This window comes from Delphinus delphis, chromosome 11, assembly GCF_949987515.2.
Source record: "Delphinus delphis chromosome 11, mDelDel1.2, whole genome shotgun sequence".
Classification (NCBI taxonomy): domain Eukaryota; kingdom Metazoa; phylum Chordata; class Mammalia; order Artiodactyla; family Delphinidae; genus Delphinus; species Delphinus delphis.
Genome location: NC_082693.1, coordinates 4,440,163 through 4,463,542, shown reverse-complemented (window position 1 = coordinate 4,463,542; position 23,380 = coordinate 4,440,163). Strand labels below are relative to the sequence as shown.

The window sequence follows — 23,380 nt, the reverse complement described above, 5'->3', positions numbered from 1 at the left end:
GGCTGATGGGATTCCAGGCTGGGGCGTGGGTTCCGGACTTGGACATGATGCTGGGCTCCCCCCACAGGCATCGATTACCGCATGAAGACCGTGCGTGTGGACGACTCGCGGGTGGCCCTGCAGCTGTGGGACACGGCGGGGCAGGAGAGGTGAGGATCCCCACCCCCACCCCGGGTAACCCCGCCTCTCCTCTCCCCGCGGGGGCGGGCTGTGGCGGCAGAGGAGGCCGCACACCTGACCCGGCCCTTTGCGCAGGTATCGCTGCATCACCCAGCAGTTCTTCCGCAAGGCCGACGGCGTCGTGGTCATGTACGATCTCACAGCCAGGCAGTCCTTCCTGGCCGTGCGCCCGTGGCTGAGCAGCGTGGAGGTGAGCTGGGGGCCTACGGGCAGCCCCTCTTCCTGGGCCTGCTGCCCTCTCTGGACACCTGACTCACACCCCACCTTCTCCGGGAAAAAACCGGTTCAGGCGTCCATGCGTCAGTCCACCCAAGTGCCCGGCACCAGGCTGGTTACTGGGGACCCAAAGGTGAACACGAGAGGTGCGGTCCCTGCCCTCATGGGGGGAGGGGGCTGGGGGAAGGACACAGGACAAATACCAATTAAACCAATAATGGTGTCATTAAGATTGTGAAAAGCGGGGTAGGATTAGGGGACGGAGTGTCAAGGATGGGTGGGTTCCCAAGGCATTTAAACTGAGTCACCACCGCCTCTCCTGCATTTTTCTAGCTTCAGGGGGTCCCGCCGTGACCAGCCCAGGACCGTTGTGCTCACGGTTTGGGGGCCTGGGTCACAGCCCTTCGCACGAGGGGAGGCTGATCTGCAATGTGTGGGACCCAGGCCCCCCCCAGAGTCACCTCAGGCCGGGCCCTCGAGACACGGGGCTCTTCCTTGAATTCTGGATTCTCTGTAAGACTCCGCTCTCTCGCTGTTATCCCTGCAACATGCTGCTTTGTAAGCGCTTTCTACTTCCCGACCACCTGCACGTCCTCCTCTGCCACTGAATGCAGATGTCTCAAGGCCAAGGGCAGTGTGCCAAGCCACTTATTATTTTTCACAGGCCCCCTCCCGCCCGATTCTTTCACAGACAGTCAAATGGTCCCAGCTCCTTCCATCAGCAGGACCCGTGCTTTGTTCGTTTATTTGTTCTAAACACTGCCAGGCATTGTTCTGGGGTCTGGGCATTCCAGCACCAGATAAAAGAGACAGTGTTCCTCTCCCCATGGAGCTTATGTTCAACCCTCTGCTCAAGCCCGTAGGCCTTGGCCAGCCCCTTACCTACTCATCCTTCAGGCTGCCACACTGCTATCCGGGACGCAGCTGCCAGCCCGGGCCCCCGCTGCCCTCTGCACATCTTTGTCATCGTGACCGGTATTTGGGTCCCCCAGTGCTGGGCAAATGTTGGATGCGTGCGTGGATGCCGTGTCACCGTGCAGGCGGGATAGGGGGTCTGTTCATTTCACTTGTTTCAACCCTAAGATTTGTGCTTCCTCGCACCAAAATCTGTTTCTCTTGAAGTTTGGATTGGATGGGCCGCTCCTTTCTCTCCTGTTAATCTACATCCTTGTCGTTACCAAGAAAAATGAGGAGCAGGAATGGAAGCCAGATGCAGGAGTTTCTCAGAAATGTGCTCGATACAAGTTATTTTTCAAAATTATTGCGTCTAAAACACAATAGAGAAAATGTACGTTTTGAAATGTAGTGAATGGCTCTATACCGAGCTAAGAGTGGAGACAGATGGTGGGGTGATCCGGAAGTGAACCCTCTTTAAACTTTGTAATTTATGACATGATTTTTTTTTTTTTTTTTTGCGGTACTCGGGCCTCTCACTGCTGTGGCCTCTCCCGTTGCGGAGCACAGGCTCCGGAAGCGCAGGCTCAGTGGCCATGGCTCACGGGCCCAGCCGCTCTGCGGCATGTGGGACCTTCCCGGACCAGGGCACAAACCCGTGTCCCCTGCATCGGCAGGCGGACTCCCAACCACTGCGCCACCAGGGGAGCCCTATGCCATGAGTTTTGATAGCACCAGCAGATTCCTCTTCCTCGCGGAAGTTAAGCACCAGGAGAGACTTTAGGGATGACCTAACCCGGTGGTTTTGAAACTTTCCTCCTTGGAGCCCCGGAACCAGGCTGACCTTGCCCACAGCCAGAGACAGGCAGGGAAGGGTGGTGGTCACAGGTCTGGGCCTTCTCCCCCCACCTCAGAACCCCTCTACGACTTTCAGTTTTGCTTATTGGAAGTTCAGCCACAATTTTGTTAGACAAGAGGGTTTCCCTCTGAAAATGACTGACATAAGACAGCCGTCTCATTCCAGATGAAGACATTTAGGCCCCGACCTGGCCAAGGTCTCCTGTTCTCTTCCCAGCCACAGACATTTACTCGTTCCCCGTATCTAAATTTTGATAAGTGCACAGTGGGGCTTCCACGTGCACTGAGCCCGAGGACGCAGGACCTGCAGATTCCGGGCTGGGGCTGACCGGGCCACGCCATTTTATATAAGGGGCTTGAGCGTCCGTGGATTTTGCTACCCGCGGGGGTCCTGGAACCAATCCCTTGCAGATAGGGAGGGACAACCGTATACTAGAGCTGGGAAGAGGCAATGCAGATAGTCTGGGATTAGTAGGGATGGATGGAGAGAAACTTACAGAACTACACCTTCTGCCATTAGTAGGGGGCTGTAGTTTCTAAGGCCCCTGTTTTGCAGAGAGCCCGGGATCTAGCCAGGAAGTGGAGCGTCTGGTTGAATTGGAAGGAGGTGGTAGAGGTGAAGAAATGTCAGAGGGCCATCGTTGCAGCTTGAAGCATGAGCTCGGCCATTCTGCAGAACGCTGGGTCGAGCACTGCGTGGCTGGCCTGATCCTGCCCGGGGTAGGGCTGGGAAGCATCTCCGGCACGCACCCCGCCAGAGCCACTCCCCAGTGGAAGCTGGGCTGAGATGGCAGATCCACCTGTGGCTAACTCAGAATTATCCCCATGTGGATGGGGCTCCTCTGTACACTTTGTAGTTTGCGTTTTCCTGCTTTAAAATCTTAGCAGAAGGTACCGGTAAATTTTAAATGATGATTCCAAACTTAGATGGACATCAGGATCACTTGTGAAGCTTTCGAACAAAACAGACACCAGGGCCCAAAGAGAACGGTTCAGGTCCCGGAAATGCAAAAAACCCCCAAACAGCAAAAGTCCCCCAGGTGGTTTTGTTTCTCAGCCACCACGGATTCCAGCCTAAACAAGTGCTTCTCAAACTCTAATATGCACGAAGCCTCTCCTGGAGACCTGGTTAAAATACAGACCCTGGGTCAGCAGGTGCGGGCTGGGGCCTGAGATGCTGCATTTCTAACAAGTTCCAACAAGCCAGCGCTGCTGGTCCAGGGACCACACTTGGAGAAGCAAGATTCTAAATCCTTTTCAAAGATGTTTGTAATTTGCGGGGCACGACCCACGTGCCCAGCCCGCGCCACGCGCTCTGGGGGACTCAGTGTGATGCACCGGTGCAGCGGCCCCAGGGTTCTGCGAGCGGGTGCTGGAGGCTGTGTCAGGTGGGGTTGTGTGTTGAGGATATGGACCCGTGGCGTCATAAATGCAGTTGTTCTCAAGATTCTTGAAAAGCTAAGTCGTTCCGCCTTGGCAACCAGCCATCAGAGACATCAGGTGATAGATTAAAACTTCACACCTAATTGGATCGGAGGGGACCTGAGAATAATCGGCCCTTGATGTTTGTGGCGCACCTTGAATTTCCGTAGCACCCCCAGCGCTTCGCCAGCCCCTTGCCAGGAGAAGGGAGGGTGGAGGGGGAGCTTTAATGACAGGCTTTGGGTTCAGAAGCCTTATTATTAAGTGAATGGTGGCCAGCTGTTCCCAGCGCCCCTTCCCCCATCAACCTGAAAAGCCGTACCCAAGGAAAGGGCTGACATTGCCACGGATTATACACGGCAAAGACTGACTCCCAGGTTGCGACGGGCAGGAACAGCGGCTGGGGAGGCGTGGAGTTCCCTGCAAAAGATATTCTCATCGTCCCAGCCCAGCCACCACCTGGCCGTGAAACGTGGGCCAGTCACTCCACGAAGGGGTGGACCAGAGGGTCTGGAAGGTTTCTCCTGGCCCCCGCGCTCTATAGGGTCTGGCACCTGACTCTCTGGGGGGCCGGGATGGAGCAGGTGTGTGTGGATGGGAGAACCCTGCCAGCCCAGAGGGAACCGAATGCCTTGGGCACAAGAGAAGGGGCGACTGCTCTGCCTTATGAGGTGTCCTGCCCCACAGCCCCTCCTCTCCCACCTCAGCACCTTTACCTGGCCCGCAGGTCTCCTGCAGGAAAGACCCAAGCGGGGCCCACACACGCTCTGTGCTGATTCTCCCGCCATTTAGCTTTCCTGTGCACGTCCAGGGAATCAAAGCAGTTAGACCTTCCTACCGACTCAGCACCCCCCACTCTCCTGACCACCACATCTCGGCTGCGTGGTGCTGGTTTAACCAGTCCAATCTAGAGGAGAAACTGGTCAGGCTCTAAGGGCCCCATGTTTAGACCGTGAGGCACCCTGGACATCTGAAGACTTTGGGGCCTGTGTCAGATAGAGAAGATAGGATATGGTACAAGCCCGATGGGCTGGTATTCCTCCCGAATCCAGATGTTTGGTCCGCACTGTCTGCAGTCCTGGCGTGTTAACTTCTCGTCTGGATCTTTCTGTCGTCCCCAGGAGCACTGTCCTGTTAGGCCTGTACATCAAGGAAGTGGCATCTGACCCAAGTCATCAACCAGCAGGACCAGTGCCTCTGAGCCAGAAAAAACCATGGAGATTAATCTCACGCAGCCTCTTGTTTTATAGCTCTGCAGCTTTCCTCTCCCTTCCTGGACGGCTGACTGGCTCTCACTCTGTGATCTTTGCCACCGGTGACAATGTACAGCACACGGCAAAAAACAGCGGTTTGATTTTCCTTTTCCCCACGTTCCGAGCTGAGCTCAAAGTGCTGGCGGTTGAGAACGAACTACGCAAATAAACCTTGTTTTGACTCATCGTCCGGGGGGGCGGATAAATATGGAAACCCCCAATATATAATTTTGCAGTCATTTTCTTCTGAGCATAAATGCATGCTTTAATGTGCTGAGAAATTTTTTTGTTCTGCCTCTGGAGAAATAGCAGCACTAAGTGCTTTTTCTTGCCTCCTAGCAAATAGATATTAACACACACGCACGCACGCGCACACGTGCACACGCACACGCGCACACGCACACGCACACACAGCAACCAACCACATGCAACAGCTGCACGTCCTGAGCTGAAAGCCAGCCCTTGCTCTGAGTTGACAGCTTCTGTAAGCGAAAGTCAGAGACGGGGAATCTTTTGCATTTCAGCAAGTCTGTCTTCCACGAAGTTCAAGTTCAGAGAAAGGTAACTGAAGTGGTGGAAGGTGGAGAGACTTGCTTGTGTGTGAGACCAGCTCTGGAGCCCCCCTCACAGCTCAGGGAAGAGGGAGGGAAGAGAGGAGGGATCCGGGTGGGTCCCACGGAGAGACGTGGCAGAGCCAGACAGAGCCTGGGCCTCCTGCACAGAGCCTGTGCCCAGCCCGGGAGCTGCCCTCAGACCTGTCCCTCTGACCTGGTGTGCCCATGGGACTTCAGCAACATCTATAAAAATGTCTACAGGGCTTCCCTGGTGGCGCAGTGGTTGAGAGTCCACCTGCCGATGCAGGGGATGCGGGTTCGTGCCCCGGTCCGGGAAGATCCCACATGCCGCGGAGCGGCTGGGCCCGTGAGCCATGGCCGCTGAGCCTGCACGTCCGGAGCCTGTGCTCCGCAACGGGAGAGGCCACAACAGTGAGAGGCCCTCATACCGCAAAAAAAAAATGTCTACAGACGTTGGGTGGCCTTAGACTTAGTCACCAAAGGAGGTGCCCTTTGGACTTTTAAAAGTAAGTGTGGCTTCATGTGGTGGATAATTATGAGCCCCTTTGTCCAAGCAGCGGACAGGCCAACACCCTCGTTAAGTAGGTGAATGATGTAAAGTGTAGGCAAAAAGCTCACGTCTCGAGGTTCAAGTCGGAGAGGACCATGAAGCCCCCAGCCCAGCCCCAGTGCCTCCTGTGTCAAAGGGTGACCTGGGGCCGTGGTGAGGGTGCCTGGCTGCCAGCAACGGGTAGCACACGCCCTGGCCTTATGTGTGTTCTCACTTATTTTTGCCACGTCTTTGGAGATAGGCCTGATTCTCCTACATCAGCACAGGCCAGGGCCCTGGGAGGGGAAACGAGGGGTCCAGAGAGTCTGTATAAGAGGGGAACACTGCAAAGGGCAGAAAACCACCGCTCCAGCTGGGGCCTGAGCTTTTTTTTCCTGCTCCTTCTAAGCTCTTTTATTTTTATTTTCTTAGCCAGGAAGCACTTTAGGAAGGAAGACTGCCTCTCCTTTTCCAAGAGGCAGCCCGGCTGCTCATGGTGCGGGGCCCAGATGCTGGGCTGACTGTTCCTACCTCATCCTATTTGGTCGTTCAGGACCTGGCATCCCCTTTACAAGGGAGGAACAAGCCATCGCCCGTAACAAGTAATACCAGGTTCCAGGCTAGAATCCCACCCTGGGATTTCAAGTCTGATGCTCTTATTTTCAGAGCATTTCCATGTCAAGAAATCCCACCAGCCTTAGTCATTCCTCACACATCAATCTACAAATATCTCTCGCGCGCGTGTGCTGCAAATAGCAAGTCTTCTGGCCCACATTCCTGATTCTTCCCCTTTTCTTCCTTTTCTGTGAAAAACTCTTCACGCAAGTTTCTGCGGCACAGCACAGGTGGGGAGCAGGGTATTCCCAGTACCCGCAGTCCGGTTAAGAGGGAGCCTTATGGTCCACACACGTAGCCATCAGTGGGTTTCTTACTTGCAGATAACTGGAATGTGGCCAAGTCTACCCAACACATCCACCACCATGTGCGTAAGTCAATCTACTGCTGAGGGCACTGTACGATCTTGGGCCTCTGAGTCATCGTCACGAATGTTCATTACCATGTCACCACGAATATGTGGAAATACTGCCTTTAGAGAGTTCCGGTTAATGAGACACTAAATAGCAGAGAGGTCATTGGAAATAGTAGTTCAGAGCGAAGGATTAGAGAAAGGTGGCCCCGTGCACTAAAGGGTGGGTGCTCAGAGCGCTGACTTCGCCGGGTGCTCCTGGATTCTCTGAGCTTTAATGTTCTCATTTAATACGTGAGAGGCTTTTCACTACTGAACTACAATAAAAATGAATGTGATGGTCTTCCCTGGTGGCGCAGTGGCTGAGAGTCCGCCTGCCGATGCAGGGGACACGGGTTCGTGCCCCGATCAGGGAAGATCCCACGTGCCGCACCGCGGCTGGGCCCGTGAGCCATGGCCGCTGAGCCTGCGCGTCCGGAGCCTGTGCTCCGCAACGGGAGAGGCCACGGCAGTGAGAGGCCCGCGTACCGCAAAAAAATAAAATAAAAAAAAATGAATGTGTAGATTGAGGAACCACGGACGCTTCATTTCGAATGTGATGCTATTTAAACCCAAAACAGGTGACCTGTCAGACGGACCATGGACATTTATTTGATGGGGTCTAGGGTAAAGCAGACGAACTGTTGGCGAAAGTAGCCACCGGCAGGCTTCTGGTGTCCCACGGCCTTCTCTACTTAGTGAAACAGAGCTGCAGTGAATAACTATTTATTACCAAATTATGATTAAAAGCCCCTAATTAAATATCTCACAAAGCAAAAATAACCTGCGTAAATGTGAACATTACCATATTGACTCACTCAGTAGCTATGCGTCCTGGGCCCTTGGGGTGCAAAGACCCTGGGGTGCAGGGACCCTGGTGTGTAGGGACCCTGGGATGTAGGGACCCTGGGATGTAGGGACCCTGGTGTGTAGGGACCCTGGGATATAGGGACTCTGGGGTGTAGGGACCCTGGGATGCAGGGACCCTGGGGTGCAGGGACCTTGGGGTGCAAAGACCCTAGGGTTCAGGGGCCCTGGGTGCAGACACCCTGGGGTGCAGGCCCCTGGCTGATATGACACAGGACAGCCCCTGGAGGAGTCAGTAGGGTTGAGCCCTGGAATAAACCTGTCCTTCTGGCCCATGAAGTGCGACTGCTGTGGCTCCCGTTCTTGCAGATCAGGGCTCCTTCAGAGCCAGGGCACCCAGGACAGGGGTCCCCATGGGGTGACCTCCAGGGAGGCACATGACAGTCACGGATCACGTGCTGTGGACCCAAGACCGTGACTCGGATGTGGACCCAGCCCTCGGGGAGCTACGTGCCCAGTTCAAGGCCGCCAGAGGTACACTGCTGACCGTGCAGCCCCTGGGCCTCCTCAAAAGCCCCTTGAGCAACTCCTTGTTCACTCTGGTCACATCGATCAAGTCTGATCACCTGGGGACGCCCTCGGGGGCTCCGTACGGACACCTATTGTACCAGCGCCAGCTGTGCCCTAGCCTGCTCCCAGTGCCAGGTCACGGGGAGCGGGGTAAAGGGGGGGTCCCTGCACTGAGAGGGCTGGGAGGCACCCAGAGGCAGCCTTGAGCACCTTGCAGAAGCCCGGCAAACTGGGGCTCTGGGAGATGGTGGTCCCCTCTGTGCTTTGGGGTGACTCTGCTACCACCAGCCTTCGTGGCAGCAGTGGGTTCGCAAGCTAGTTTGTGTCTTTGCAGCCAGTGTTTCCACCTGCCCTTCCCGGTTCTCCTTAAGGATGCTTCTCTCAGTTGGGGGATTATCTGTTCCGCAGGAAGCTGTGGGAGACCGCATTCCCGTTCTTCTGCTGGGCAACAAAGTTGACAACGAGAAGGAGCGGGAAGTGCCGCGGGGCCTGGGAGAGCAGCTGGCCCAGGTGAGGGGCGCGCATCCCCGTCTCTCTGGACAGGGAGGGACCCCGAGGGGAGTCGGGCATGCACCCCAGAGCCGGAGTGGGAACCTTCTCTGGGAGCCCCCTGTGAAGTCAGCAGGCGGGCTGGGTGGTGTCCTGGCATCGTGGGGCTGGTCCAGCTGCCGCAAGTGGAAGTTTCCGCAGAGAACTTGACTCAGGTGTGGGGAATTTCCCAGATTCTCTTCCTTGGAACTCAGAACTATGAATCCTCAGATAGTAGGAGGTTACTTATTTCAGTCCCCCAGCTGATCCTTGAATCCCATCATCTGTGTTTCCCTACTTGGTTGCCTTCAGGGATGAAACACTCACTGCCTGTCGGGCAGCGTGCTCTTCCTTGGGCAGCTCTGTTAGAGCATCCATCCTTCCTACCGAGACTGAGCGTCCAAGCTGCAAACTCCAGATAAATTCAGGGCGGGCACTGCAAAGCCAGCCATTAAAATGAGCATCGACCCTCTTGCCCAAGCAGGGAACTGTCGCGGCGTGATGGCAATCAGGCAGCAACAAAAGCCATGCTCGCTCCTTGCTTCCTCTACTGCTTCAGAGTGGTTTTTGGGGAACTGTGTGTCTGGGGAGATAGGGCTTCCCAGCCCCAGGATTCCATAATTCTCCGTGTGCTTTGCTCCAGACAGGGACTCAGGACCTCAGAGGCTAGGAAAGCAGGCACAGGTGGTGAAACTCAAGGGAAAAAGGAAGAAGAGAGTCCCACAGCTGCATGTCCATGGGCTGCATCCACAATTCCCAGTCCAAGGAGCTCTGAGCACAGAGGTTTTTGCATTGCGTTTGGCAGAAAAATCCTGACCGGAACCGATGTGAGGCTATTTATGGGTTTTGTTTACCTCACTTTGAATAAATATTCAAATATTTCACTGAAGAATTATTAATATATTTGATTATAGCCTGCTATCCCAGATCCACAGAGGCTATTATATAATATGTATTATAGACAAGTATTCACTTTCTAAAACTCAAAAATTCTGGATTCCAAAATGCATCTGGATCCAAGGTTTTTGATTAAGGAAGTGCAGACCTGTGTTTTTAGTTTGTCATCCCATTTTCTTTTCTTTTCTTTCTTTCTTTCTTTTTCTGTCTTTCTGTCTTTCTGTCTTTCTCTCTTTCTCTCTTCCTTTCTAGTGGAAAAAAACCCTGTGGCTCCGAGAAGTTAAGTGATTTATTCAAATTCTCACCCGGCCCCAGGGGTGGGGTCAGGACTCGAAGCTGGAAGGCAAATCACGTCTCCCAGTTCTAGGTCCTGCGTGCTGCCCGCACCCACACAAAGCCTTAAACCATCCACAGATGGAAGGGGAGTCAGGGCCCAACCGAGGCGTGCAGGGACCAGACCAGGTGAAGGCAGAGGATGGAGCTGGGCCAGCGTTCGCGGGGCCTCCTGATCTGCAACCACAGAAGTGTCTGCACTCAGCTACCCGACCCCCCAGGGCGTCAGCCTCCAGGGCTCATGCCAGATGCCATTAGCATTGTCATTAAGGAAGCAGGAAACCTATTAATGGGAGTGACAAGTGGAATAAGATGGGCCTTGGCCACGACACCCCTACCTCCACTCTCACAGTCCAGCTTCTGCCTAGCAAAGTGATGGACAATTGTCCTGTGGAGCCAGTGCGGATGGCGCGGGCAGTGGCGTATTAATTAACTGGTGTATGAATTAACTGTGCCCGTGTCCTGGGGAAAGCAGGCTGCTGGGAGCCCCGCTGTGACCCAAACAGGCCCACCCGCCATTCATACCCTCCTGAGCCTCAGTTTCCCTGCCTGTAAGGTGGGACGGATGTTGCCCACCCTGGCCTCTGTGTCTCGGCCTGCATCACAGGCTGGTGTGAAAAGAAAGGAGCCCGTACATCCCGGAGAGCAATTCCAGAAAGTGTAAAACACGAAGGCAGCAGTGTAGGTCCTATTGTTTTATAGTTGTTACGGCTCCCCTGAGAGATAGTTCCAGAGCCTGCATCAGTCAGGGAGCAGGAGGGACAGAAATCAACCTGGTACAGAGTGGGGAGGGGACGACACAAGGAAGTGAGGGTGTGGTAAGTGCAGAGGGGCATTCTCCCATGCCCCCCATGGCTCCCTCCAGCCCCCCCCCCCATATTCTCCTTCATGCCCTCTGTTCTCTGATTCCAGGAGCACAACCTGATCTTCTACGAATGCAGTGCCTATTCCGGTCACAACACCCAAGAGTCCGTGCTCCATCTGGCCAGGTAAAGGGACACCACTCAGCCGGTCCCTCTGTCCATCTGAGCCATCTGGGTAGAGCGGCTGGAGGCCTAGGCCTTTGTGTGGGACCCCAGGGGTGAGGGACAGCCCCCCGAAACACAGTGACAAAGAGAAAGCCTCGTTGCCTGTCACCCCGCCCGCCCCCCAACTGCAGTCTTCTGAGCCGTAAAGCCTGCCTTCTTCCCAGCGATCCTCTATTGAAACGCAAATCCTCCTGGGAAGGGTCAGATCAGAGGCCCCTGGATGCTGGCTACTATTTTAGCAGGGATTAGTTGGCAGCCAGCTGGGTTATACCGTGGGCTCCTGGGGGAGGGGGAGGGGAACCCAAGGAGAGGGGCTGCGGTGGGGGACACAGAGGCACCCGAGAGGACAGCACTCAAAAGATCGGCCCCACTCTGCCTACACTGAGGGTAAAGAAACAGAACCACACAAGCCCCATCTCAATCCTTGGGCAATTCACTCGTTCATCCATCTAGGCATCCATCCACCCCTCCCTCCATCTATCCATCCCTCCCTCCATCCACCCCTCCATCCATCTGTCCCTCCACCCCTCCCTCCATCCATCCATCTATCCATCCACCCCTCCATCCATCTGTCCATCCCTCCCCCCATCCATCTGTCCACCCCTCCCTCCATCCACCCCTCCATCCATCTATCCATCCCTCCCTCCATCCATCTGTCCATCCATCCAGCCGGCAAATACTGACTAGCGCTCATTTTGCGCTCAGCCTTCACCTTGGGGCATCTAAAAAATATTTTTATTTGAGTAACTAAGAGCTCAGGACAACTTCTTCAATGCACTGGAGAGGCGCTGGGGTTATGGAAGACGTAGGGAGCTATGGGGAAAATTCTAGGGTTTTCTCTGCCACTGATTCCCGGGGCAAGTCACCCTGCCTTTCTGAGCTTTGCCCCCAGCATAGGAACATCCATCGTATTTTCCCTGCCCACTCAAGGGTTGTGAAAATCAGAAGACATGCTTCAGGTGAAAGCTCTTGGAACGTATAAAGCAGGGATAAGATACTTAATGCTATTTTTAATCCTTCACCTCTTATAGTTAATCTGGAGCTGTGCTCATGCGGGAAGCCCCACCATAAAGTTAATAACCAATAAATATAATTTCTGAGCCTCTGCTGTGTGCTGGGTACTGTGATAGGCTGCAGAGACAAAAGATACAGTCTCTGCCATCAGCCTCACCCTCTGCTGAGGGAGCCAGCACAGAAGCAGGGCATTACACCCAGTGATGGGGCTATAATGGAGAAAGGATCCACATGCTATCAGAGCATCAGGGGAGACTTCCTGGAGGAGGTGTCATGAAGGACGCATATTGACTACACTCTGGCTTTACAAATTATAGTCGTGCACCTGTGCTCGCCGGGGGAGACTTGGAGGACTCTCTGATGCTCTGGGGAGGGTGGGTCCCTCCTCATGACCCTGTAACCTGAGGTGCCTAGCAGCTTCTCTGCTGCTGACACTCTACCTTCCCCTCTCCCAGGATCCTCAAGGAACAAGAAGACACAGTGAGGGAGGACACCATTCAGATTGACCGCCCCGCCAAGAAGAAAGCCTGCTGCGGCTGATACAGGTCCCCTAGGACTCCCACCCAGGCCTGAGGCCACAGAGCCTACCCTGCCTCCTGCACAGATGCCCTCACCAGGGCCCACCCAGACCTTTATCCTTGTCAGCGATGTCCCCCACCCCAAAGGAAGGAAAACACATCCCGTCAGGAAAGCTGCTCTTGGAGCCTCTTGGGGTCTTTCTCCCCCTTCTCTGTCTAGACCCAGTTGCCTATTCCTTTCTTGTTTCTCCCCCCAGCTTGGTTTCCTGGGGAGACAACAGATGGGCTTTTCCAGAGAAGCCACCACGTGCCTTTCCCACCTCCCTTCTCGCCCCCTGCCCTTAGGAGCCTCGGCACTGAGGTTGCCATGGCAACTAAGCAAGGCAGACTTGCTGCTTCCTGTAGGCCAAAGCCACAGCACTGGGGCAGCTGGTCTGGCCTCGGAGCCTGTTCTCTGGATGGCAGTGGGATACCCTTGGCAGGTGCTTCGTGGACGTCGAGATGCCCGCGGGTGTTGAGAAGAGCACACTGGGGCACCTGCATCCTGTTCCAGCCTCTCCCTGCGCTGGTCCTGCTCCTTCCCAAGCTCCCGGGCCCCTCCTCTCTCAGCAGCCACCATGCCTCCAGTGTTTGTCCCCTGGGGTTCTCTGAAGCCACGCCTTCCAAAACCCACAGTCTTTGCTCCCCGCCGCCCACCCAGACCCCTGACGCCAAGCTGGAGCGTGGGTGATAAATGTGCGCCTGGGGTCAGCGAGTGGCTTCTAACTGCTTGACTTTGACTAGGAGACGAAAAGAAAACCAGGGCAACAAAGCCATCTGTTGCTGAACAGAGAGGCCATGTCTGAGGGTATAAATAAGGATATGTAGCTATGTAAGAGCCATCTTCTAAATGTTTCTCAAAACAGCTCTTCAAAATTCGTACATGATGATTAACAGGGCAGATTGACAGGCGAGCAGGGAGGCCCAACACCAGGTCCGCAGTTACTGATTTCACTTTATGTTACTTTTTTCTAGAAGGCTCTATTTTCTTTTTAAAGTGTGGCTGTGATGTTGACATTTTGCTGGGGTCTGAGCGTGAACAGAGGGTAGCTGCCGGCCTTGGCACCCCTGTGAGGGCCCCGGCACAGGGCACTTGGATGGAGGGGACTGATCTGGGCCCGTGTGGGGGCCCGTCCGCTAGGTGGTGAGGTCCCAACCCCTGGCAGCGCTCCAGCGTCACTGGCTGGTGTCCAGGGGGTTGGCAAGGGCACTCTTGCCCCGGCTGGGAGTTTGAATGCAATGATCATAAATATCACTGCCTATGACCATTCTAGGGCTAGACCCAGGCCCCCCGTAGGAAACTGGGTGATGTCCATGTGCGGTGGGGCATGCAGGAAGGAAGGGAGCAGAGAGTATCCACGGGCCTCCAAGAAGGTGATTCAAGACACCTGCACACAGCCAGCCCGACCGCGGGGCGGGAGGGAAAGCCACTGGCCAGAGCTCCCAAGGGTATTCCTGTGGCCTCTTTCCCAAACCAGCCTCAGGGTCAGAGCCCATGGGCCACAAGCAAGCGGCAGCCGCCGCGTGCAGACTTTCTCTCTCGTCCAGCCTTCGTAGGCCCCTGGGAGCCCACAGAAGTGGGGGACAAAGCCAGCACTGGGCACCAGGAGGTGCCCAGGACCCTGGGCAAGCCTGCTCCCTCCCGGGCCCCCGTCGCATCAGTAAAATAAGGGGTGGGCTGTTTCACGCTTCAGGTTCTTCCTGTTCAGAGGGCTTGTGTCTAACTTATGCTGGCCCCCAGTCCGGGTGTGCAGGGACCCACAGGCAGCTCCTTTCCCTAAGAGAGGGCACTGCTGATGGTCTCATAGTGGGACGGGTCACCCAGAAGTGGCTCTCCAATGTCAGTGTGTGCATGTGGAGGGCAGGTAGAAGAGAGGGGACAGCGTGGAGAAAGTGAACAAGCTCTCCCACTTCTGACAAAAAACAGAGACGTCAACGGGACTCATGGGGCCAGCAGGCTGTAGCCGGGGCTCCCTGAGTACCCAGACAGTAGTCCCTGGCTTGGGTTTCGAGCAGGGTGGGCTGGCCCTAGTGCCTGGCCTTCCGGCATGTTGGGCAAATCCCCACGAACCCGCAAAGATCCAGGCAGAAAGAGGGGCAGGAAGGGTCGTTAGGCCTCTGCTGCTTCCTTCTCCAGCCCCACCTGAAAAAACAATGGCAGAGAGGGACCTCAGAGAGACTCTCAGACGTTCTGTGTCCCTGGGTCAGCTGCCCCTTCCCTCCCTATTCCTTTGAAGCAACCCCAGTGGCCGCCAGCCCGGCCCAGAGCCTAGCACAGTGTGTCAGAAAAGCCTCCTAGCTCCACCCCCTTGCTGCTGGCATGACCCTGAGCAAGTCCCTTAAGCAGGTTTCCTGTCTGTCTGTAGACGGGAGGTTTCCATGTCTACCTCACAGGGATGTTTAGGGATCACGGCAGGCAGTGCGTGTGAAGTGCCCAGGACACATAGGTGCTGACAAGGAGGGGCTGTGGTCATGGTCAAGGTCGAGTTTCTGCCCAGACCCCTGGCCTTGCCTCAGTTTCAGGTTGAGCAGCAGCTAACACTAAGCGTCCTCCCATAACTGGGAACTGCACGGACACCACCTCGTTTGTGCACCTGCTTGTCCAGCCCATTCCCCCAGCTTCTGAGCTTGTGTCCAGCGCTGCCTCTTGGCCCTGCCCATCTTTGTCCTGCGGGTTTCCTGGTTCTCCAGTCGGGCCCACGTCCCACCACTCTCCCTCCCTGCCGTGGTGCTCCCGGACTCAGCCCGTTCCCGGTGCTTACCCAGGGATGCCCTGTGCACGTCGGCATCCCTGGCCCCATGCTTGCTCCCCGATTCTGATTCCTTGGGCTTCTCCCGGGTCTGCTGCTGCCTTCACCCTGAGTGGCCACCACGAGCTCCATCACCACACCGACAGCCCTGTCGCTTTGCTCCTTGTCCCGCACTTATTTCCCCTCACAGCCCCTCTGGGGTCTTTTCTGTTCCTCTGTGATACCCCGACTTTCTCCCACTCTCCCCGCCCTGTACTCTTTCCCCAGTGTTCATACCTCTGCCCAATCTTGGAGTCCCCTCCCCCCTTCTCTCCCCCAGGCCTACAGGCGGCGTCTGCATCCTCCATCATAAATGGCTCAACCCTTTGTCTCTATCATGAGGGGTCACTGCTCCAAAGGGTCTTAAACCAATTTCAGCTAAGGTGTTAATGCCAGTGGTGTTCAGGGCCATATTGATACTTTAACAAAGAACTCTAAAGGAGAGAAAACTTTAACTCGAAGGAATAAATCCTTAGTGCTAGACTATTAAGCACCCTAATGAGTCATGGGGGTCAAATATTTAGGAGAGAGCTGCTTCTCCTGTATCCTCTTAAAGATCTGTTTGCTTCATGTACTTTGGGGCTCTATTTCTAAGTTCTTGTATATTTTAAAAAAATGTTTATTGGAGTATATAGTTGATTTAAAATGTTGTGTTAGTTTCTGTTATACAGTAAAGTGAATCAGTTATACCTATACATATATCCACTCTTTTTTAGGTTATTTTCCCATATAGGTCTTTACAGAGTATTGAGTGAGTTCCTTGTGCTCTACAGTAGGTCCTTAGTAGTTATCTATTTTATATATAGTAGTGCGTATATGTCAATCCCAGTCTCCTGATTTATCCCTCCCTTGGTAACCATAAGTTTGTTTTCTACATCTGTAACTCTATTTCTGTTTTGTAAGTAAGTTCATTGGTACTCTTTTTTTCAGAATCCACATATAAGCGATATTATATGATGCTTGTCTTTCTCTGTCTGACTTATTTCACTCACTTGTATGTCTATAATTGTATCTCTTCTTGAGGAATTGACCCTTTATCATCATAAAATGTGCTTCTTTGTCTTTAGTCACAGTTTTTGCCTTAAAGTCTATTTTGTCTGATGTTAGTACAGCCACTCCAGCTCTTTTGGTTGATACATCTTCCGCATGATATATCTTCTCTACCCTTTTACCTTCAACCTATTTGTGCCTTTGAATCTAAAGTGGTTCTCTTGTAGACAGCGTGTAGCTGGATCACGTTTTTAAATCTTTTCTTCCAGTCTCTGCTTTTTAATTGGAAAGTTTAATCTGTTTATATTTAATGTGATGGGTAAAGTATGATTTGTGTCAGCCACTTTGCTATTTCTTTTCTGTATTTCATATGTCCTTTTTGTTCCTCTATTCCTCCACTACTGCCTTCTTTTGTTGTTTGTATTAGTTATTTTCTACTATACAACTGTAATTCTCTTGTAATTTTATTTACTATGTATAATTTATTTGTTTTCTTGGTGGTTGCCCTGGGGGTCACCATTAATATCTCAATTTACAACAGTTTGGATTAATAATGACTTAATTCCAATAGTATAAAAAATTTGTTCCTGTATAGTTTCCATTCCCCCCTCCCTGTTATTATTATAAATTACATCTTTATACATTTTATGCCCATCAACATAGATTTGTATTTATTGCTTTATGCAGTTGTCTTTTAAGTCAGTAGAAAGGAGTTACAAATAAAAAATACATTTATAGCATCTTAATTTATTTATGTAATTTTACCAGTGCTCTTTATTTTTTCATGTTGACTGAAGTTGCTATTTAGTGTCCTTTTAGTTCAGTAGTATTTCTTGTAGGGCAGGTCTGCTAGAGACGAACTCTCTCAATTTTGTTTATCTGGAAATGTCTTAATTTATCCTTTAGTTTTGAAAGATAGTTTTACCAGATATAGAACTTTTGACTGACAGGGTTTCTTCCCCGCCCCGGTCAGTACTTTGACTTTACCATCCCACTGTTTCTGGCCTCCATGGTTTCTAATGAGAAATCATCTGTTCATCTTATTGAGGATCCTCTGTATGCGATGAGTTGCTTCTTTCTTGCTGCTTTCAAAGTTCTTTGTCTTTGTCATCCAGTGGTTTGATTTTTATGTGTCTAACAATAGATCCCTTTGAGTTTATCCTACTTGCCGTTCACTGAGCTTCTTGGGTGCATAAATTAATGGCTTTCATCAAATTTGGGGGGGGTTGGTTATTATTTCTTTAAATATTATTTTTGTTTCTCTCTCCCTTTCCCTTCCTTATAGAACCTGACTGTGCATATGTTGGCATGCTTGATGGTGTCCCACAGGTTTCTGAGGCTCTGTTCATTTTTCTTTCTTTCTTTTTTATTTGTGTTCCTCAGACTGGATAATCTCAATTGCCTTATCTTCAAGCTCACTAATTCTTTCTCCTGCCCGCTCAGATATGCTGTTGGGACCCTCTAGTGAATTTTTCATTGTACTTCTAGTGAATTTTATTATTGTACTTATCAACTCCACAATTTCTGTTTGATTCTTTTTGATAATTTCTGTCTCTTTATTGATATTCTCTATTTGGTGAGACATTGTTCTCACACTTTCCTTTAGTTATTCAGACATGGTTTCCTTTAGGTCTTTGAACATATTTTAAATAGCTGGATTTAAAATTTCAAAGACCTCACGCTGGTAGCCCTCTGCCCTGTGCACAAATGAAGCTCTGCTTGCCATCCCTGCTTTCTTTCTCCCACTTCACACAACATAGCCAGGACTCTGGTCTCCTTCCTTAGCCCCATCCCAAACCTCCCCCCCAAAGTCTTTCTTCTCTTCTAGATTGGAGGAGGGACCTTAAAATCAGAAGTTGTTTAGATCTGAGAAACCCTCCCCTCCACCTCGAGCCTTTGGCTGCCCTGCTGAAGATGAGCCGCTCAAGGAGGTGTCCAGTTCCCTGGGGAAGTGAAGGGAGGCCAGAAATCCTCACGCAGTGTTCCCCCTCCTGCCAGGAATCCAGACATTCCACAAAACTTCACTCACAAGGGATAGGTGTGGGAAGACTGCAAATCAGAAGCTTATTTAAAAAGCAGTTTAATTACTTCAAAATAATGAAATCACAGTATATAAGCATACAAAAACCATGACTCAGCTGTCCTGTTGCTGACTGGCCCTAGGTTTCCTGCTATTTCTCCTCCTGTCATTCTGGGGAACAGAAAGTGGCTCTACAAATTCCAACCAATTCAGTCAAAATCCATACTCGTTAGTTATTCCCTCCCTCCTTATCCTGGGGTGTGTGTTGGTGGGGTGAGGATGATGCTGGTCGGCAGGATAGGGAGCTTTCTAGACCTCCCCACTTCCTAACTATGAATGTTTCTATTAATAGACATGCTAATTAGCAGCAGCAGTAACAAAGAACACCATAGCTCTACCTTTCACACAAATAGGGCACATAATCGAAGTGCCCTGTTTAGGAAGGACCCGAACGGTGTGTGGCAGAGGACCAGAGGTCAGTGTGGAGCCTGAGGAGCGCTCGTGAGGCTGGACCATTTATCATCCTTGGGCAGGACTGGGTCAGGTCCAGGGACTGATCCCCTCCAAGGGCTGCGGCTTTATCAGGGCTCGGGCTCTGATCCAGAAGTGGTCATTGCAGGCCCTTGTCACAGCACTGGGAGATTCCACTCCCCCAAAATAAAGACTCCTAGGTCCAGTGAGGCCTGTGCTATCACAATGATTATGACTGCACCCATCTGACCTATAAAAATACATACTACACATAAAAACACTGCCCTCCTAAGCAAAAATGCCCAAAGAACATGGAGAGAGGGGATGGAATCTTTTTTGACTCAGAAAGAAGAATTGAAACATGGTGCTCAAGGGGCATAAGAATGAGTTGGCGTCATGTGACTGTGGAAGTGGGGTTCAACGAGCAGGTGTAGAGCTAGGTCACGGGCAGAGGGTTGGGGTGATCCAACATGGCAGTCCATGGGTTGCCGGGCTGTTCTGTAAAGTTTGGGTGTGGGGTTTATCTATACACAGTGTCCACGGACCGCTCCCCTGAGGGACGAACATTCACCTCTGTCACCTCATTTTGGGCACAGTGTCTGGCCAGCAGTGTTTGCCTAAAGGTCCAGTTAAGAGCAGAGCATCGTGTGTCGAGAGCAAGGCCCACCACTCGGTGGATCACTCCGCTGGACCCCTGGACCCCTGTGGCCTAGTAGACCCATGGGGTTTGCCCGCTGGCTCCAATGAGGAGCTGCTTCCGGCTTTAACACAAAGTGCTGAGGGTCGTTCCAGCTGCTGCGGTTTGATTGCCTTTCAGACAGTGTGAGGCCCATCAAAGCCTCTGTCTCATTACCCTGCAGCCGCCGCGGCTCCCACTGGCAGCTCGACAGCTCAATCTGACTTGGGTTCCGTGCCTCTGAGCATTAAAAGATACTTCCCTGCCCGGCCCTCTTCTTTCCTGGTGTGGAACCAGCCACCTTCACCCAGGCGGTGCCTCTCCCAAAGGCTTTCTCTAGCCCCTAAAGACCTGTGCAGAGTGAGAACCTACATACAAGTTTGTGGCATTGGGCAGAACCTGGACCTGCCTGATGCTCTGAGCCCCAGCTTCCCAGACTCTAAAAGAGTTCTCTCTGCCCGACTACTGTCACCAGGCGTGTGTAGGTCAAATGAGAACCCTGGGGACAGGGCTTAGTCAACTGAAAATCTCTAGGCAAACTAGTTATCACATCTATCTCCTGTGAAGAGACCAGAGCAAAACACAATAGGCAAGAGAGAAAATCCTTCAAGTCTTGGCACTGGGAGCAGCTGGAGTCTCACGCAAGAGCATTTCCCATTTCCCTAGGCTAATAAAACAAGGAAAGCCTGCATTCCTCCAAGCTAGACACTTGGCCTAAGAACGCTCTGTACCTCCCCCGTCTGCGTTGAAGGTGGACAGGGGGGCCAGCATCCAGGCTCCAGGCTCCCCCCGGCAGGGTTCAGGTCTCGTTCACTTTCGTATTTACCAGGGCCTGGCACGCAACAGGCACGGAAGGGTGGATGGGCAGATTTAAGACTTTGGTTACCACACTCCTGATCGAACCATCTCCACCCTCACGGCTTATGAAACACTTTCACTTTGTGATGAGGCATAAGTTCTGGCCTTGGGGGGCAGTGAGTGACGGCTGCACACACGGTTGTGACTGTACTTAATGCCTTGGAATTGTACCTTTGAAAATGGTTCAAATTGTCACTGTATGCTGTGGCTATTTTCCCACAATGCATTTCTTGACCAAGCTCTTTCACAAACGTTTATGTTCCGTGAATGAGTGAAGGACGGATCCTCTTCGGTGCCACCACGGAGGCACTAAAACACCCGATGTTTGTGTGGGGCTGTGTCAGGAGATGAGGGAGCGGGAAAGGAAGACCAGCTCGCTGACAGCCCTTGAGCTTCAGGGCGCCGAGAGGAGGAAACACCTGGAAACCCACAACTATACATTGACGCATCATAAAAACGGGCTTCCCTGGTGGCGCAGTGGCTGAGAGTCCGCCTGCCGATGCAGGGGACACGGGTTCGTGCCCCGGTCCGGGAAGATCCCACATGCCGTGGAGCGGCTGGGCCCGTGAGCCATGGCCGCTGAGCCTGCGCGTCCGGAGCCTGTGCTCCGCAACGGGAGAGGCCACAACAGTGAGAGGCCCACGTACCGCAAAAAAAAAAACAACACCGGGACAACGACCCCAGGCTCCCCTCCCTGCAGGGCCCCAAGTGAACTCCCCCAGCCCACTCTGCCGGCCTTGCTGCCCCTGCCCACCTGTGCACACCCGTCTCTTTAGGAGTTTGGCGCCTCTCCCTGGAGACAAGCTCCTGGGGGTGAGGGGACCTCCATACACCGAAGCCAACGGTAAGCATATCCTGGCCCCAGAGTAGGGGCCAGAGTGGGCTGGATGACAACAAAATTGAATGACAGAGTCTTTTGTCGTTCCTGGAATTTTGTTGCATTGGAAAATATGCATTCCTACAACAGGAAATATGTTAATTTAGCACCCAGAAATATTTTGGTTTTGCAGAGATTTATGGGATAAGTTTATGGGAAGGAGACTAGGCACTGGTGCAGAAGCACTGGGCTGGGGGAGGGAGCTGAGTACCGTCTTCAGGGGTAAGGGGCTGACTTTGGCATCATGCCCAGAGGACAAGATTAGGACTAATCAACGCAGAGGACGGGGCTTTCGCGTCATCCCAGGGAAGTTTACCCAGTGACTGCCGTCTAGCAAAGGAGCAGGCTGCCTCGTGAGGTACCGAGCTCTCTGACACTAGAGGCATTCAAGCAGATGTTGAGGTTCTGCTTTAAGGAATGCAGGTGAGAAATTACATACCATGAACTGCCAGGCCCTCACCTCCAGCCCACTGACCCCAAGAGTCTAGGATTCTTCTGAGCTGAGGTCGAAGTGAGAGTATGTAGTATAAGTATGCGACAGGGGGTCAGGATGGGTTAAACCAGGAGGCTCCCCTGGCCCAGGAGAATGTCGGGCCAGTTCACATCTCGAGTTCAGTTTCCCACTACCCCCTCCCCTCCCCCGCAGCCTGTGTTGCCCTCCCCCAGTCAGCAGGGAAAACACCTGCCTAAAAGCACCACAGAGAGCCAGCCGTGCTCCTACAGCTTCCCTGGCGCAGGGAGAGGCGCTGGATCCTCGCCAGCGTCCTGCCAGCTCCTCCACCGTGGCAAGCGAAATTACCAGCTTCATACTGCAGATCTATTTAAGTCAGCCTTTCACGTCTGATGGATTTAAAAATATGCTAGAAGTCAGCATCTTGAATATAAGAAACACAAACAAGCAGATGAGGCTGCGTTTTCCTTCCTCTGTGCCAGCCCCGCCCTCTTTCCCTCCTCCCCGCCTCCTGTGCCCTCCCAGAGCAGTTTTCATTCATGAGGCCCATTTTCCCCCTCCCCACCCCTCCCCTTCTCTCAATGGCATGGAAGTCTGCAGCCTGAGCGGTGGCTGGGCGCCCCTGGGGTCTGGGTTCCCTCCTCAGCTCATAGGAGACAAGGGAGACCACCCCACGGGCATGCGGGGCGCCCTCACTCCCAGCTCAATCCCTGCCTGGCCAGGGGGTCATCTGCATTGGCCGTTGTGTGCAAATGCAGTGCCAGGCTGACCCCAGAGCTGGGCTCACCAAGCCCCCTCCTGTCCCAGATGAGGAGACTGCAGCCCACTTACCTGGCGGTCATGGCCAGCCTTCCCAAATCTCCGCGTTCTGTTTTCCAGGAAGGCTGTTTGCTCTCTCCAGAGCCCACAGCTCCCGCTAAGCCACCTGTGAGCACCTCCCAGGCTGCTGTCACAGCAGGGGTCACAGTCTGTGCCCAGACATTCTGGAGCCTTGGCCCACTTTGGTTGATCTAACCCAATTTTCTCCTGCTGTAATTTAAGCCATATTCCCTCTAATCTCTGAGCATCACCGCTTTGAGTCTTCATGAGCAGACCCGGCAGCATGTCCTCCACCTACAGGTAGGCGGCCAGGATTGCAGGGATTACAGTGGTAGAATCTGGAGAGCTGCTTTCCCAGAAACGACCCACCTACCGCTCCACCCCAGTTGCACAAGGAAGGTGAGGCTTCCAACTTGAGGTTCTCAGCTTTGGATGCCCATTGAATCACCTGGGGAGTTTTTGTTTATTTTTACTATTTTTTTGTTTGTTTATTCTCCTTTTACTTGTTTTATTTATTTTGTTATTTTAAAAAGTAATTTTAAAATAATTTTTTAAAAGATAATAATATTGTGCTTCTTTTGGGAGGGGTATTATTTGATGTCTCTTTAGTGTTTGAAAGTGTTCCTTTAATTTTGTTATTTTACTGATAATACATTGGTGGATTATTTCTTTCAACTCACTTGGTTGGTAAGTACCAAGAAAACAAATAATACCAATCCTTGTATCATTGGACTCCCCCCACAAGAAATTCTTATTTAATTA

At 52.6% G+C, this 23,380-nt stretch overlaps 1 protein-coding gene across 1 annotated transcript in view; it reads left to right on the top strand.

Annotated features, from left to right (window-relative positions):
• CRACR2A (calcium release activated channel regulator 2A) overlaps window positions 1-12,684 on the top strand; it is a 102,204-nt gene extending 89,520 nt beyond the window's left edge. The window contains exons 14-18 of the mRNA XM_060024134.1: window positions 68-149; window positions 256-370; window positions 8,719-8,820; window positions 10,981-11,057; window positions 12,566-12,684. Of these exons, the coding sequence (XP_059880117.1) occupies window positions 68-149; window positions 256-370; window positions 8,719-8,820; window positions 10,981-11,057; window positions 12,566-12,650 (461 nt within the window). The 3' untranslated portion in view covers window positions 12,651-12,684. The remainder of the gene's footprint in view (window positions 1-67; window positions 150-255; window positions 371-8,718; window positions 8,821-10,980; window positions 11,058-12,565) is intronic.
• Window positions 12,685-23,380: the final 10,696 nt, after the last annotated feature.